The sequence below is a fragment of the Amaranthus tricolor genome, chromosome 14 (genome assembly GCF_026212465.1).
Source record: "Amaranthus tricolor cultivar Red isolate AtriRed21 chromosome 14, ASM2621246v1, whole genome shotgun sequence".
In the NCBI taxonomy this organism is placed as follows: Eukaryota; Viridiplantae; Streptophyta; class Magnoliopsida; order Caryophyllales; family Amaranthaceae; genus Amaranthus; species Amaranthus tricolor.
In genome coordinates this window covers 20,928,713-20,945,892 of record NC_080060.1, presented here as the reverse complement: position 1 = coordinate 20,945,892, position 17,180 = coordinate 20,928,713, and the positions used below count along the sequence as shown (strand labels likewise).

The following is a 17,180-nucleotide window of genomic DNA, read 5'->3' as shown; positions in this document are numbered from 1 at the left end:
CCTAAAACAAGTTAATAAAAGGAAAAAAAGTCCAAATAAACAAAACGTAAAAAGTCTTAAAATCTCAGTCGGCACCCAACCTATATATAATCCTGCTATTTGTTATCCAAGATAGACTGCATTATCGCATGCCCACCAACGAAAGAAAGTTGGATGAAGTACATGTCAAACACTTACATTTACATATATATTCATTGACATGAGTTAAAATACTCTACATTACGTCATAAAAATGGTAAAATATAAAATATTCATTGCTTAAAATCTAATGGTTGAATTTATATAACGGAGAAATAAGAATAATTAAGAAATTTTATTAATCTATTCTTTTTTTCTAAATATTTAAGTGCTAAAATTTCAAGTTAAGTGATGAAGAGAAAATATAATTCATAAACATACGTGTGTTTTGAGAAGTATTCCTATTAGGCTATTACACATAAATTGAAGCAGAACACACGGAATCAAATGTTTTAGAGCGGAATCAACACCTACTCATTAAAAAAAAAAAAAAAGAAAAAAAGTATGTACAAGCGATCTGCATCCGAAGATTAAGACATGATACTTCTTCTAAACCACAGCTAAGCTTAAGGATTATTGAACATAAACTCAATTGAAGAACATTTTATGCAACCAGAAAACAACAGAAACAAAAACTGGGACAATTAGTATGTTTTTCTCGAGTTGTCTACAGTGGGTTTGTGGTCTACTGAGGGTTTGGGGGACGACTGTTGGCAGCAGAAACTCGAGAGCCCCATTCGAGCAGCTCTTTGCTTGTATCGTCTTTGTGCACTATCACTTCAATGAAACAGAAACAATCCTTTTTCGGTCCTGTTGCGGTATCAATCGCTTCCACGAGCTGCTCTTCGGTTGTAACCTGATAGATGATTTAATACCCGAGATTATATCAGCAATCAAAATTCAAAACTATTGACGGCAAGGTAAGATAACAAGTAAACATGCCAAATTACAAAAAATACCTTAGTAGTCCAGCACTTTCCTTCACCATTGTGCATAGCGTCAACAAGTGCAGTATAGTTCCAATTCTTGATGACATTGTAGGGACCGTCGTGGATCTCAACCTCGATGGTGTATCCACCATTGTTGATTAGGAAGATAATAGTTTTCTGTCCAGATCGCAGCATAGTAGATACATCTTGTGCCGTCACCTAAAAAACCCACCAACTTCGATAAGAAAAAGCGAAAAAAAAGAAAGAAAAAGAAAGATACACATAAAATTTCTTTAATTCTCGTCGTTTCCGAGTACAAAATGTTCTACAGGTCCCAGTAACTTCTGGTTCAGGAATTAAGAACAAGAACGAAAACTATCTCATGTACAGTCCACAAAGCTAACCAAAAATCCCACTAAAAAGGAAAAACCAAATGTTGGTTCAAAGCATAGTGCAAAAACAACCGGATAACCATATCGCGACCGTATAACTAAGGTTTTTGAACTACCCACGATCCAAATATAGGCAGAGACAACCACAAACCCATACTTTTGCACAATGGTTCACTTGTTTACAATCTGAAACTCGTAACATAATTTATTTTTTCTATTATATTGGACATTCAAGTAAAACCTAACAGGTGTTTCCCCAGTAGAAAAAGTGTTCCTAGTCAATAACATGGTCACTTTTGAAAAACTATTTTGTAGTAATATGTCTACTAAAAACATACTAGCTGATCATCATGACCAAAAGCAGGTAAAGAGACAAAGATTCCCGAAATATATTTATTCAGATATAGACAGCTTAAAAAAGGTTAAGTGCACTTAAGCAAAAATAAAATATATTTTACTGAGAAATATTGATGTGGCCTCCACCAGATTCAGCTAACTTGAGACTTCTATATATTAGTATTTTTATACAACTAAGAGAGATATGGATGTTGCCTCCACCAGATTTGACTAGATCACACAGATATAGCCTTCAATAAACAATGAAGAGATTGCTTTTACCTGAAAACTTCCATCACCAATGAACGCGAGAACACGCTTCTCTGGAACAGCTTGGGCGTAGCCAAGGGTCGCACCAACAGACCAACCAATGGATCCGTATTGCATCTGAAACTCATACCTGAAAACCCAAATCTATCAATTAATACTCCAAAAAAGGTAAAACAAAATTGACAATGAGCAAACAAGTTGTTAGCATAAAAAACATACCCACAACCCTCAGGCAGTTTCAACTTTTGGCAATTGAACCATGAGTCACCCGTCTCAGCTATCACAGCGTTATCACTTGTCAACATATTTTGAATATGTTGGAACAATATATTCACCCTAAGGGGCTCATTAGGCTCGCATTTGAGAGGCTTTCCTTCGGGTACAAATATCCTGCTGTAATTCTCGAATGCAGTGCCATTTTTGTTGATCTTTTTAGCCAACTCCCTTAAGAAGTCGTTCATCAGGACACAGCCGAATGCAGGCCCATTTCCGATCACCACCCTATCAGGCTGCACAATGATTGCTTTCTCTCTCTTGAGAAGCAGTGAATAGCCAACTGAGCTGTAGTCGTTGAAAATTGGGCCGGCGAACAGGTATGCATCAGCTGACTCTACAATTTCAGCACAAAAAGCAGTGCTCACTGCTCCCCAGTAAGTCCCAATAAAATGTGGATGGTGCTCGGGGACTAGGCCTTTTGCTGAGGGCATCACTGCCAAAGCATAACCCGAGGCATCAGCCAGTTCCACAAAAGCATCAGAAGCTTTTGCAACACGCAGTTTCGGCCCACCAACCATGACTGGCTTCACAGCCTTATTGAGGAATTCCGCTGCAGCTTCCACTGCAGCATGAAGGCCCATCTGATTACTCAACCTGCATCGCATGAATACACATGTAAAACACCAAATTTAATGTATTTGCAGTAGGATTATTTCTGGTTTCAAGAAGGCCAAATTAACAAAAGACAATTCATCTAAAGCAGAATGAAGATCATATAATATAGAAAATAGACTAACAAAAACAATAAGGTTATATCAGCAACATGATTTTTACATTGGCGGTGCAATAATATTTAATAAGTAACATGCAACACAAAACCATTACCAATTTTAGAAATATAGTGAAAATTACAAATTACATTTTATTGAGAGGAAATTTATGTAAAGTATTACAATTGTTGTCCCCAAGTTCACAAATTTTCAAGACTTTGTTCAATTGTTTCATCACTCATACTTGAAAATACATCTATATTAATAAATTGACATATATTTTTCATTTTTCTTTTTGAATTAGTCCCTTGATATTCTACTTAATATTTCATATACACTATAACGAATCTAAGATTAAGTATATTTATTATATTAAAAATTAACTATTGCGGTGCATTCTTCAATTGGGTCCACTAATGATCAGCGACAATAGTTACAACTACAAGGCTATCACAACATATACTAAGTCACATTCGCAGGATAGATTGAATGCATTTTAGCGTGCATTATTTTGATTAAATAAACATCAATTTCGGAAGGAAAATCAAAACGTTACATAACTCAACCAGAAATGCCGAACAAATTTTAAGTGACGTATCTTTAAACCAACCCAAATAAGCACCATGGACAATAAACATGTAATGCACATAACAAGATCACGTGTGGGACATTACGGATACTAACGCACAAACTATTAGACCAAGTGTACCTTAAATAAGTGTATTTTATTGGTAAATTAAAGAAGATACTCGGCAAATCACATGGGAACCTAAAGCACGGACTAGATTGTTGAAGCAATCCGATCTAGGATCCAACAAAATGCACCAAATCCACTCGCAACATTTTATAATCCTGAACATTCTTAATGTTATGCTGCAACGTCGCCGTTCATTACATTTGCTATTATATTTTAACTCCAGTCTGTTCTATTGAGTATGCTATGACCCCATACTATTTTACCAGCTCTCACCCCTGTATTCAATCTTTTTTGACTTATTTACTAAAACCAAAAAAAAGTTTAAAAACAAAAAACAAAGATTTCTACTTGTAGACTTGTGGTTGATCCAATAGAACACAAAAGCACGTATTCTCTCCGCACAACTTCATATAACTACTACAAGAAAAAAGGAGTACTCCTAGTCTCCACCCAATAATCAATTTAATACTATTTCAGACATTCTACTAACAGTGCACTCATTTTTATCCATATTTGGGCAAAATAACATTATTTGCGAAATATTTTAGAATCAGATCATAATACTGAAGATAACCCAGAAACTTGGTGTTTAATGATACAAAACTGGCAACATCAAATATAGTAAGAAAGTAAAATAATGATTGTATCTCACAAATTTTATTTGTATATCACTGTCATTCATTAACCTAAAACCAATAACAGAAAATCTTCCCCTCTTCCCTCAATCACACTGCATCATAAGTTGCATCATTAATTTTTTGAAACAAAATTCATGAAGACCCCATGAATTTTGAAAAACTGATTGAAACGCATTCATTAATAGATGGGGTTATCTTATGTGTAAGATGCTTGATCATATATTTGCCCAATAAATATTATTTTGGTACAATCACTTATCATTAGCCCAATTATTTTTAAAATATATATATATATATATATATATATATATATATATATATATATATATATATATATATATATATATATATATATATATATATAAGAAGAAAAGCCTAAATAATTGTATTGTTGTTCCGCCCCTACATTTTGATCTCTTACAACAATGTCGGTAATTTGAAAATATCCAATTTAATTAGGGATATTTTGTAAGCATTCAAAGAACCCTTAGAGATCAATCAAAAACATCAATCCAGCAGCATCAAAAGGAATTACATCCCAAAAAACTAATAAACTTCATATCAGAAAAATATTTCTGACAAAATAAACCAAATTCATAATTAAAAAGACCAAGAAAAAAAGGATTTACTTGGGGGAAAGCGAAAACGGCACCGGTTCGCGACTAAACGTCGGATGTGGGATCGCAGGTAAATTACAACCGACAGAAATATAAACCGGCTTACTCTCCTTCAACGCCGTCGAAATTGCCGTATCAATCAACTCATGAGCATCATCAAGATTATTCACCACAGCCTACATTTTTTTTTAATTTCATCATCAAAAACTTACTATAAAATTCACAAAAAATAAAGAAAAAGACATCGTAATAGACGAAAATAAAGTAAAGTATTAATTAGGATAATGATATATCCTAAATAATAATTCGAAAACAAACGAAAGATAAGAATATTCATATTCATTCTTAAATATGCAACATTCGATTAAATGACACTATTTATTTAAGTAAATTAAAACGGAGAAATTAAATTACAAAACAATAAATGATATTCATATTAATTACACCGAGCTAAATTGTAATTTTGTTACAGATTCCAAATTTCATGTTATTTCGGTAAATACTTAAATAATCAATGCTTTATGCTAACTTTATAGAAAAAAATAATTACATTGATCAAATTGTACTTGTAATTTGGTTATGAACAAATAATTTAATTTAATTAAAAGTAATGTAATATTTCTATAATCAATCAATTAATGCAAATATTATTTCAAATTTAACATATATAATAACTAATCTTCTATTAAAACTTGATTGTTATTCTTATAAGGTGGTAAGGTGTTCTGAAACGGAATCAAAAGAAAAAACGGGGGAATAAAAAAAAAATTACACAATACCTGAAAACAAGTAACAGTTTGAAAGCATCTTAATTCTTGACTGAAATCGGGTAACCCGATGGTATGATGCAAAATCCGGTTAGTACCATAATCATTCGAGTTAGGCCCACCAACAATACAAATTACTGGAAGATTCTCACTATAAGCACCAGCAATAGCATTCAATACACTTAACCCACCAACAGTGAAAGTAACAACACACGCGCCGACTCCACGTGAGCGAGCGTAGCCGTCGGCTGCATATCCGGCGTTAAGTTCATTACAGCAGCCGACTAAGTTTAAACCCGGCTCAGCTAGAAGATGATCAAGGAGTGTTAAATTGAAGTCTCCAGGGACCGAGAAGACATCATTCACGCCGATTTGGACAAGGCGGCGCGCTAAGTGGCGTCCAAGTGTTGAGTCGGGTGGAGCTAATGGCGCGGCGTGGGGAGCCGATTGTTGGAGATGAGTGACGTCACCGTTTTTCGCTGGGCAACATATGTTGTTGCTCATGGGTTTGCATGTGTCCATGGAACCCATTGTTATGTCCATTTTTTGGTTTTTTGCAAGAGAGAGAAAATATGGATCTTTTTGTAAGAAAGAGAAAATATGGTTATTTTTGTGTTGAATTCGGGTTGAAATTTTGTGTGTGATTTATTTGGAATGTGAGGGAAATGATTGTGAGAAGGGTTTATATAGGAAATGGTTTCTTGGTGAAGGGGAAGTTTAAACCAAGGGGCGGTTATGGTTATGGTTTTGATGGGAGTATCTTTTATGAATGGAAATTAATGGTTGCAATTTGTGATGGGAATAAAGCCAGTTAAATTTTGTTATGTAAAAAAAGGGAAATAGTGGGATTAAGTAAATGGAAAGAAAAGAAAATAAATATTGAGAGAATTGTTTAAAAATGTTGTATATTTGATGAGACCTCTAAAAATAGTGATTTTTGCAAAATCAAAGGGGTATTATGTAAATATACTATAGGTAGGTAGGTAATCCACTTGTAAAATTACTATTTTTAAGCCTTGCTCAGATTAAAGGTAATAATATGAATAATAATTAAAGACATTTACTTTTTCCCCAAGATTATTACAAATGCTAAGAGAAAGTTGTTTAGGGGGTATTTTTTCTTGAGATTTACAACTATTTATAGTTATAGTCAACAATTTAGTATTTTACATAAGTTAAGGCTCGGAGGAAAAGAAGATAGCGAATATATCATATATATATATCCTTTACAAAGAGATGGCACGGAGAAATGCGTGCACTTAATTTTTACCCCAAAAAGATAAGGATCATATAGGAGAAATGTGATTGATACCCAACATGCTTGGGAAAGACACCTGTCATTCCCTTCACACACTAAAATTGTTATCAAGTCAAGATAACAACAGCAAATGAGAGGTATAAAGTAAATAAGAAAAAAAATTAAGTAAGACTCTAAAAGAGAAAGAAAGTTAGGTCAAAACTATAAGAAGTCTAAAATGTCGATACTACGCTGGCCTCCAGCAACTTCTTTCACCGTTCTGGTCCTTAGAGAGGTGCAACTCCTGCTAGTCAATTTTTATTTGCTCCCCCCACGTTGTTTTGGCTCTACCTCGACTTATCTTGCCCTCCACTATTAGGCTTTCCACCATTCTTATAAGGGCGTCTTCAATCTTCCTCTTCACATGTTCAAACCATCTCAGCTTGTTATTGCGCAATTTTTCCAACAAAGGAGCGATCCTAACCTTTCTCTCGACTATTGGTTCCTAATTCTATCTATGTTTATGTATCCACACATCCACCTCAGCATTCTCATCCCCGCTACATCCATCTTTTGTTCAAAGAATTTCTTTATAGGCTCACATTCTATCCCATATGATAGTGCAGGTCTAATGATAGCTCGGTAGAATTTACCTTTTAGTCTATTGGGAAACTTCTTATCACATAACACACTAATGGGTGCTCTCCACTTGAGCAAACCCGCTTGTATTTGATGTGTTACATCACCATCGATCACCCCCACTACTCTGAATAGTCGACCCTAATTACTTAAACTTTGTCATATGAGCTATAGTATTATGCTTAATATACACTTTTGGGTTATTTTGCTGTTTATCCCACTAAACTTGTAGCACATATATTCAGATTTACTAGTACTAGTATATTATTGTTGAATGGTACTGAAGATTAAAATACATTGAAGGGGAAAATAAAAGTGATGTGTATTGAGGAAAAGACATCGTATAGTGGATGAAAAAAAGAAAAAAGTTTATTTTTAAAATTTTTACTGTTGGATGATTCTATTTTAAAATTTTCACATTTTAATTATTTTTAAAAAATTCATTCTTTAGCTTTGATTTTCTTATGAAAGGTCTAATTAGAATCGTTTTTGTGAAAAATAAAATGAAAAAAAATATGATCCCCTAGATCCACATGAAAATAAGGGTGTTTATTTTATATATAATGAAAATTACTCAATAAATATTGATAAATATCAAATACACAATTAGTCAACTGTTATTACACATGGGGAATGTCTTTGTTGAAAATTTTTTTTAGGTAAATTTATATGTATTTATGCTTATCTTTATTTTAATAACATAAAAAAGTTTATCAAATATCAATATTATCTAAATTTATAAAATGGGCATTCGGCAAAGTTTGTTGGTTGTTGGTCTTTTCAGTTGGCTTATTTTAATAGATGAAATTGTTGGATTCTTTTGTTCGATCCCTTTTACGCTAGCTAGTTGTTTAAGGAGCTATCATATATAATTATGTATTGTTCGTTAGCTGTTTATTAAAAAAATAATCAAGTGAGTTTTTATTGATTTAAAAGTCAACTTTTTATTTGACTTATCGAACACTTTGTTGGTTTGTTGATTAACCAAAAGGCCAAAACTCAAAACTCGATAAAAAAGACAATTCACCACAAGTGTCAAACCATTTGCTTTATACACCATATCCAATGCACTTATTCAATCTTTAATATCTCTAATTGTGCATAATTAAAAATTATGAAAAGTTGATATAAATAATCGTTACATTGAGACGAATAAAACAAGATCCTACTTGATTATGTTTAACTTATAAATTAATAATAAAATATAAAGTAAAAGTAAGAGATAAATAGTATTCAAAAAGTAAATAAAACACTTGCGATGAATTTCATACAATAAAAATTTTTATAGTATTATTTTCTATTACATCTAATTTTATGTGAAATGATGGGTCGTTTAAAAATTAGGTAAACAAGAGTCAAAACAAGAGAAAAAAAAATAGAAATATTAGTTTCATAATACGAGCAGAGCATCAGTTGACAGTAGAGGCATAAGGCACATGTGTTGTGTTGACCATATGACATCATCATGGCATTGTTTAAGCAAGGAGCATACTACTTGCCACTTGGAGTACGAGAATAGTGTGGTACATCCTGGGTTTCTAAATAAATCCTTTTTTTTTAAAATGATTTCAATCTAATTTTGAAAACTTTCTTAGCACACTGGTTTATAAACACGCAGGACTCTAAATCCCGCAGCGCGCAATTTACATTATCAGCCGCGTGCATTCGTATTTTTCGATCTATATATTCTATGTTCCACTGCTATTATGAAGGGCGCAATAACTATTTTATTTTTTTAAATATAATATAATATTTATTACATGTTAAATGGAGTACTTCATTATAGTTAATTTACTGTGGTAAATTCAAAAACTCATTCTTCAAAACTCGTCACCTTTTTTATTGTGCTGCCACTTTTTAATGAAATTATAAAAATGCCTTTAAATTTATTTTTAATTATAAAATCAAAATTATTATTATTAAACTAAAAATATTAATAATAATTTATTTAAAATTAAAAATATTAACTATAAAAAAATTAAACCAATTGAAAAATAGACCTAGTCGCAAGTTTTGTGGTGAAATTTGATATATATTCGCTGTATTTGCCATGACTCATGATAAAAAGATCACATTAATGCAATGTTTGCGGCATTATAAACTAGACTTCAAGAGCTTTTCAATGAGGTATTATATGCCCAATTTCGATAACTGAGCCAGAAACGACGATTGTTTAAAGTTTGCTTATGCAGAAATTTGATACATGTTTACTATTTGGACATAACATTTTATAGGAAAATCACATAATACAAGGTTTGCCACATTAGAAAATACTCTTCACAAGGTTTCCAAAGATATATTATATTCCCAATTCCGATAACTGAGTGAAGTATCGACCGTTTCAAATTTGCACCGATTTTTAGTACATCCAGTCGCACAAAACGCGCGACTAGAGCGCAGTTAAAACATTCAGCTGGACCGCGGTATAGTCACATAAAACATGCGACTGAAACGCGTTCCAGTAGCATGTTTTACACGACTCTACATCAAACGATGTATCACGTGACTCTATAGCGGTCTAGTCGCGCGTTTTGTGAGACTGGGTGAAATAAAAATCAAAGCAAACTTTAAACGAGCATTTTTTTCTCGCTAGGTTATTGGAATTAACCATAAAATATATTGTGTAAAAGCTCTTGAAATATAGTTTCTAATATCGCAAACTTTGCATTAATGCAATTATCCTACAAAACGTTATGGCAAAAGGAGTGAACATGTATTAAATTTTAGCCCAAGCAAACTTTAACTGATCTTCATTTCTCGCTCAGTTATCGGAATTGGGTATATAATATATCATTGGAAAGATCTTGAAGTCTCTTTTCTAATGTTGTAATAATTGCATTAATACTTCCTCCGTTCCATAATACTTGCTACATATTCCATTTTTGGCAATTTCATATTACTTGCTACATTTCCATTTTAGTAATAAAACAATCATTTAAAATTCTACCTACCCCTATTTTTATCCTACTCTGTACCTCTTTAACTTTTTTACCTATCATTATTTAATCTTTATCTATTCCCAATTAAAATTAATATTCCCTCCATATTTATTATTCTCATTAAAAACTCACCTAATCTCTCATAACCCACCATCCCAATTAATTATTCCCCCATTTAAATACACTATCTCAATTAATTATTTCTCCCATTTAAACCAACCTTCGCAACTTCCTACTATTAATGGTGGGATTGGTATCAACCGTTGGATTTTGTTTGGCCTTGATCTAACCGTTGATTAATTTCCTATATAAACTAACCCCTACCCACTCCTAACCCTAATCACATTTCCCGTCCATTGCCGTTTCCCCCTCTCTATCTCTCTCATTCTCTCTTTCTCTAACAAATCTCAGAAAACTCCTAACCCTAAACTCTTTGGCTTTGTTTGTGATTTCAATTCTTTGGCTTTGTTTCTGATTTCATTTCTTTGGTTTTCTTTCACTATATTTGACGAAAAGAGGGATTAAATCTGGTTTTGTTTCTGATCTTTGGTTTTGTATTTGGTTAAAGCGTTACATCTGGGTTTTCCGAAATTTCTCTAGTTCTTCTGGTATATTATTTATACTCTTTGCTTTGATCCATTTCGGTTTTACAATGATCTATATTTCGCTTTAATCGTCATCTGGTATGCTTTGATCCGAAAATCATGATCTGGTTTTAGTACTTTATCAGATCCGTTTTCATTAATGATATTCTTGCATGTTGTTTTTATGTTGATATTTTTTAACTTCGATCTGCTCTGTTTTTTTTTATTTCATGTTTATTTTAATATGATTATGATTTTGTTTATGTTATTTTTTTGATTATGTTTTTGATTTGTTTCAAATTTCGAAAATGATGATCTAGTTTTAGTACTTGATCAGATCTATTTTCATTAATGATTCTCTTGCATGTTGTTCTTATTTTGATTTTTTTAAACTTTGATCTGCTCTGTTTTTTTTTATTTCATGTTTATTTTAATACGTTTATGATTTTGATTATGTTATTTTTTTGATTATGTTTTTGAGCTGTTTTTAATCCCAAAATCATGATCTGGTTTTAGTCCTTTACCAGATCTGGTTTCATTTATGATATTGTTGCATGTTGTTCTTATTTCGATTTTTTTAAAGTTGGATCTGCTCTGTTTTTTTTTCTCATGTTTATTTTAATATGATTATGATTTTGATTATGTTATTTTTTTGATTATGTTTTTGATTTGTTTTAAATTCCAAAAATGATGATCTGGTTTTAGTACTTGATCTAATCTGTTTTCATTAATGATACTCTTGCATGTTGTTCTTATTTTGATTTTTTAAAACTTTGATCTGCTTTGTTTTTTTATTTCATGTTTATTTTAATACGTTTATGATTTTGATATTCACATTCTGATTTTTGTTATGTTAACTTACATTGATCAAATTTTTCCTATTTCTGTTAATCACATTATGATTTTTATTATGTAAACTTATACTTCTGATATTCACATTCTGATTTTTTTTTTTGTTAACTAATTTTGATCAAATTTTTCCTATTTCTGTTAATCACATTCTGATTTTTATTATGTTAACTTATACTTCTGATAATCACATATTCTGATTTTTATTATGTTAACTTATACTTCTGATAATCACATTCTAGTTTTTGTTATGTTAACTAACATTGATCAAATTTTTCTTATTTCTGTAAATCACATTCTGATTTTTATTATGTTAAATTATACTTTTGATAATCACATTATGATTTTTATTATGTTAACTTATACTTCTGATAATCACATTCTAATTTTTGTTATGTTAACTAACATTGATCAAATTTTTTTCCTATTTTTGTAAATCACATTCTGATTTTTATTATGTTAAATTATACTTCTGATAATCACATTCTGATTTTTATTATGTTAACTTATACTTCTGATAATCACATTCTGATTTTTGTTATGTTAACTAACATTGATCAAATTTTTCCTATTTCTGTAAATCACATTCTGATTTTTATTATGTAAACTAATACTTCTGTTAATCAATATTAATTTATTATCTTACACTAATGTACATGGTTGAGTTCCGATAAGTTTTTTTTTAATGTCTATTACTATTGATAAGATTTTTATTATGTGTACTTCCTCTGTTCTGTTTTTTGTTCCTACATAAGATTATTTTGGAGATGGAAACAAAGGAAAAATCGTGCGACTCATTAACTGATGTCCAAAGAGAATGTATGAAATATGATAATACCTTTAGTTCGTGGTATGATCATTATTATTTGAATTGTTGGGAATTAAATTGTATTGATGATCCTGATCAAGAACCCCCACCTTGGTACTACGGTTTACCAGATGAGGAGGATTATGCATTATTTGATAAGGTGGAACCTAAGCCAAAGCGGCCACGCAAGACGACAATCCGTGGTCTTAACTCATGAGCATTCTAACTTTTATTTAATTATTATTAACTCATGAGCATTCTAATTTTTATTTAATTATTATTGATGATGTTTATATTTATCGAAAATGTTGTGTTGTTGGCTTTCTCAATGATGATTGTTATTTGCTTGATGAAATGTGTACATAGTAGTGTGTTTCATTGCCACCTTAGATTACTTGACACGAGCAGGAGATATTAACACATGTATAACTTGCGATCTGATGTTGTTTCATCGCCACACCAATTTCTTGGTATGAGGCTGAAACTTTATAAAGTTACTGATTTCGCAATGGTTAATGTGTTTTGTCTCATTGTCGTTTCAAGCACTAAGATGAGGCTGAAATACCTACATTTGCACAATTTCAAATGATGTTAATCGTTAAATCTGAGAGTTAAATAAACGTACACAAGTGAAAATTGGAATGATGAATGATGTTTAACTTGCTTAGTTTTTTTTTTTGTGAAATAAATACCTCAATATCAGGATTAATGAATTCCTCTTCTTGAATTTGAACCTCAGCCATTTGTTATTTTTGATTGCTTGTTGTTGGTTTTGTAGACTTAATGAAAGAAATATGATTGGATCCAAATTCTTATGGACAATTTAAAAGGGGAAGACAGCAAATGAAGGAATTGAAATGAAGAAGTGTTGAAATTTTATACACAGTTTGATCTATTTATAGACAAATCAACTGCGTCGAAAAATTAATGTGGACTTTTGTGTAAAAATTTGTACTTTTGCTAAAAATTTGTAATATTGGAGGAAATTCTAATATTTGGGTGGGAAAATCTTTTTTCGGGGGAAATGAATCTGAAATCTTACTTAATCTGAAATTATGTTTTTAATCTAAACTATTTTTCCTTTTTCTTTTTCAATTAACAACAATAAAATATTATACCCTATAATGTGAACAGTAAGCTACACTGTAGGTGAGGAGATTTCTTAATTTGTGTGCCCATGATAATGTAGCATTAATACAGAACACAGGAAGTATGATTTTCCTAGCAAACGTTATAGTCAAAAGAGCGGGCATGCATCAAATTTCAGCACCAACAATTTTTTTAATTATTTTTTAAAATTAATGATCGTTATTGATGCTTACCGAATCATTTTGGTAATCATTTTTATTTGCCATAGTGTTTCGAAGTTGAATTTTAGTTCAAGGAGTTTTTAGAGAGAAATTAGAGAGATAAAGTTATGAAATTTCATTAAGGACGATATTGGAAATTCAATATATAAAGAATGACCGCACAATGAAAATGCCGGCAACTTAGCCTTCGAAAAAACGTAGGAATTAGCAATTAAGAGTGATAATAATAAGTTGAATCATAATCAAGATTTTGTGCATAAATTGAATTGAACTAATAAATATTTTGGGTTGATTATGATTTGAGTTAGTCTCATTTTTTAGTTGCATTTTGTCAAGGAACCAACTCAACCAAAAGCTTAAGCTTATGGTTGAAGCCCCAGAATATGTTATATACTCTAACACGCCCCCTCACACGAGAGCCCTTTGGGCTAGAAGTGTGGATGCAACACATGTTCTCCTCATACATGGTGCTCAATATTCCACTTTGAATGAGGGGTGGTTGAGATTCGAACCCGTGACCTTTTGTCACATTGGCTTCTGATACCATGTTAAGGAACCAACTCAACCAAAAGCTTAAGCTGATGGTTGAGGCCCCAAGATACGTTATATACTCTAACACATTTCGACAAATTTTTAACCTGATTTAAACAAGCTCGAGTTAATATGTAGTAGAGTTGAATTGAACTACTAAATATTTTGAGTTGATTATGATTTCATATTCATTGCTGCAAACTTAAGTATTATAATTTTTTATCTTCTTATTTGAGTTTCTCGTGAATTTTCTAGTTGAGTTTTGAACATATCAATATAGTCTCATTAAAAGATTAAGGTCTCAACACTCAAATTGATTTTAAGTTCAATTTGAGGTAGCTCAAGTTTAACTTGATCGAGTTGCGTTTGAGCAATTAGATTGTCTCGTTGGATTAGTGTTCCTAACTATGTCCGGTCTAGAGACATATCAAAGTTCATGTTACTTATTGAAGAAAAAAACTTACCATTTCGAGCATACCAGAAAAATCCCTTTCTTAAGAATTATTTTTTCTGCTCTCTACTCGCAAACTAATCATAATCAATCTATTCTCGGCTAACTCAAAAATCAAATTTGTTTGTCAAATTTTGCTTGTAATGGATTTATGTCTACAGAATTATCTCTTAGAAACTATGTATCCATAGTTTAAGAGAATTATAATCTAGCGCTCAAAATAGATCTTGAATTGTGCCTCTTTTCAAAAGTTATATTTTACGCATTTGAGACATTCGATGTGAAGCAAGTCAATAATATAGGAAACATCATTAGAGCACTCTCAATGATGTAAAAAAAAATATCTTTACCAATCTCTCTCTACACTTTTTCCTTCATCGACATCATCATTTTATGTGGAAATTTTTGCTATTAAACTTTATCCCATTCATGAGGAAAAAAAAGTTTCCTCACCACTCTCTCCTATTTTATATTTTATTCCACCTTTTTTCTCTCTTTTTCCAAAAATATTAATAAGACAAAAAAGTAATTCATAAAATATTATTAAGACAAAATACCAATACAACAAAAAAATTAAAAATAACAAAATTAAACTAATAAATAGAGCTGTTCAAAACAAACCCGACCCGAAAATCCGACCCGAAATCGAAAATTATCCGACCCGAAAAAATGTAAGTTTTTTAGGTTTACCGAACCGCAATTACCCGAACCGATACTTCACTCGAACCGTTTGATAACCGAAAAGGGCAATATCGAACTCGAACTGCAACCGAATTTTATAACCGACATATAAACCTTAACCGATATTACCCGAACTGAACAATGATCGACCCAAGTCAAATCCGACCCGAATTATGCACGTAACCGAATGTAACCTGACTAAAACCGATTAAGATCGAACTGTTTTTAACCCGAACTGATACAAACCCGATCGATTATTAATCGAACTGTTTTTAACCCGAACTGATACAAACTCGAACGGATTGTAAATTGAACTATTATAAATCCGAATCAAATTTTCACCTAATTTTAGCAAATTAAGTCCAATTTCAATTTTCTAATAATACGGAAAAAGGAAGAACACAAGTTCTATACAGAAGAGATTGCATACAGAATATATATATATATATATATATATATATATATATATATATATATATATATATATATATATATATATATATATATATATATATATATATATATATATATATATATATATATATATATATATATATATATATATATATATATATATATATATATATATATATATATATATATATATATATATATATATATATATATATATATATATATATATATATATATATATATATATAAACTAATTGAAATAGATCTGCCTATTAGGGCTGGCAAAAGCTGACCCGACCTGCTAACCTGATCTGAAACCGACTCGAAATTAGCGGGTTTGGGTTTAGATTTTTGACCCAATTAATTAAATGGGTCAACCCGACCTGATCTGTTTATTAAATGGGTTAAGTTCAGGTTGAATATTTAAACCCGTAAAAAATCTGTTTAACCCATTTATTAAATTTAAGACGGATCAACATTTGCCAAATACTTCGTAAAACTAAGATAATACCAATTACCATGTATTGAGGGATTTGTCAGCTGAAGATGACTTTCAATAAGAAAGGAAGTTGTCCCACATCGGCTAAGGGATTTGTCAGCTGAACATGACTTTCAATAACAAAGGAAGTTGTCCCACATCGGCTATGAAAGATACTAATAAAAGAAAAATTCTTTAAATCACTTCCACAGATCTCATACCAACTTACGCAGCCACGCCGTGAGCACAAAGCGAACTATTCTTTCGCCTTTTACTAAAGAATACCGTGTGCTCGCTGCATTAAGTGGCATACGTTTATTTTTGGAGGAAGCCTTTAATTAAGGTTAAATGGGTCAAATGACCTGAAATATATGAATTTAAGGATCTAAAAAAAAAAGTAGGTTAAATGGGTCATTAGCAGGTTGATCCGATCTGCTACAGATCAGGTCGGGGTTTCAATTTTTGACCCATTAATTAAATGGGTCAGGTTCAGGTTAAGGGTTTATTGACCCATTTATATATGATCCGAACCTGAAAATGACCCAACCCGACATGTTTGACACCCCTATCTTCTATATCTGATAAAACAATCGGTAATTATTTTTTGTA

At 31.4% G+C, this 17,180-nt stretch overlaps 1 protein-coding gene and 1 non-coding gene across 2 annotated transcripts; one reads left to right on the top strand and one right to left on the bottom strand.

Moving 5' to 3' along the window:
• Positions 1-367: 367 nt before the first annotated feature.
• On the bottom strand, positions 368-6,420 carry LOC130799136 (pyruvate decarboxylase 2). Its single transcript, XM_057662221.1, has 6 exons — positions 5,663-6,420; positions 4,896-5,059; positions 2,165-2,815; positions 1,958-2,075; positions 978-1,166; positions 368-874 (listed from the first exon to the last, which is right to left on the bottom strand). Exons 1-6 carry the CDS (start codon positions 6,191-6,193, stop codon positions 704-706), a joined length of 1,824 nt encoding a protein of 607 aa, XP_057518204.1. The 5' UTR covers positions 6,194-6,420; the 3' UTR covers positions 368-703.
• Positions 6,421-16,802: 10,382 nt separating this feature from the next.
• On the top strand, positions 16,803-16,918 carry LOC130800551 (U5 spliceosomal RNA). The gene has a single exon (XR_009039432.1). It is a non-coding gene; the product is annotated as a U5 spliceosomal RNA (small nuclear RNA).
• Positions 16,919-17,180: the final 262 nt, after the last annotated feature.

Excerpts from the sequence above, each read along its gene's own strand:
- LOC130799136 (XM_057662221.1), bottom strand. The coding sequence starts at position 6,193 with ATGGACATAACAATGGGTTCCATGGACACATGCAAACCCATGAGCAAC. Across the intron at positions 5,060-5,662 it reads AAACTGTTACTTGTTTTCAG|GCTGTGGTGAATAATCTTGA; the intron begins GTATTGTGTAAT and ends AAAAAAATGTAG. Across the intron at positions 875-977 it reads GAAAGTGCTGGACTACTAAG|GTTACAACCGAAGAGCAGCT; the intron begins GTATTTTTTGTA and ends ATCATCTATCAG.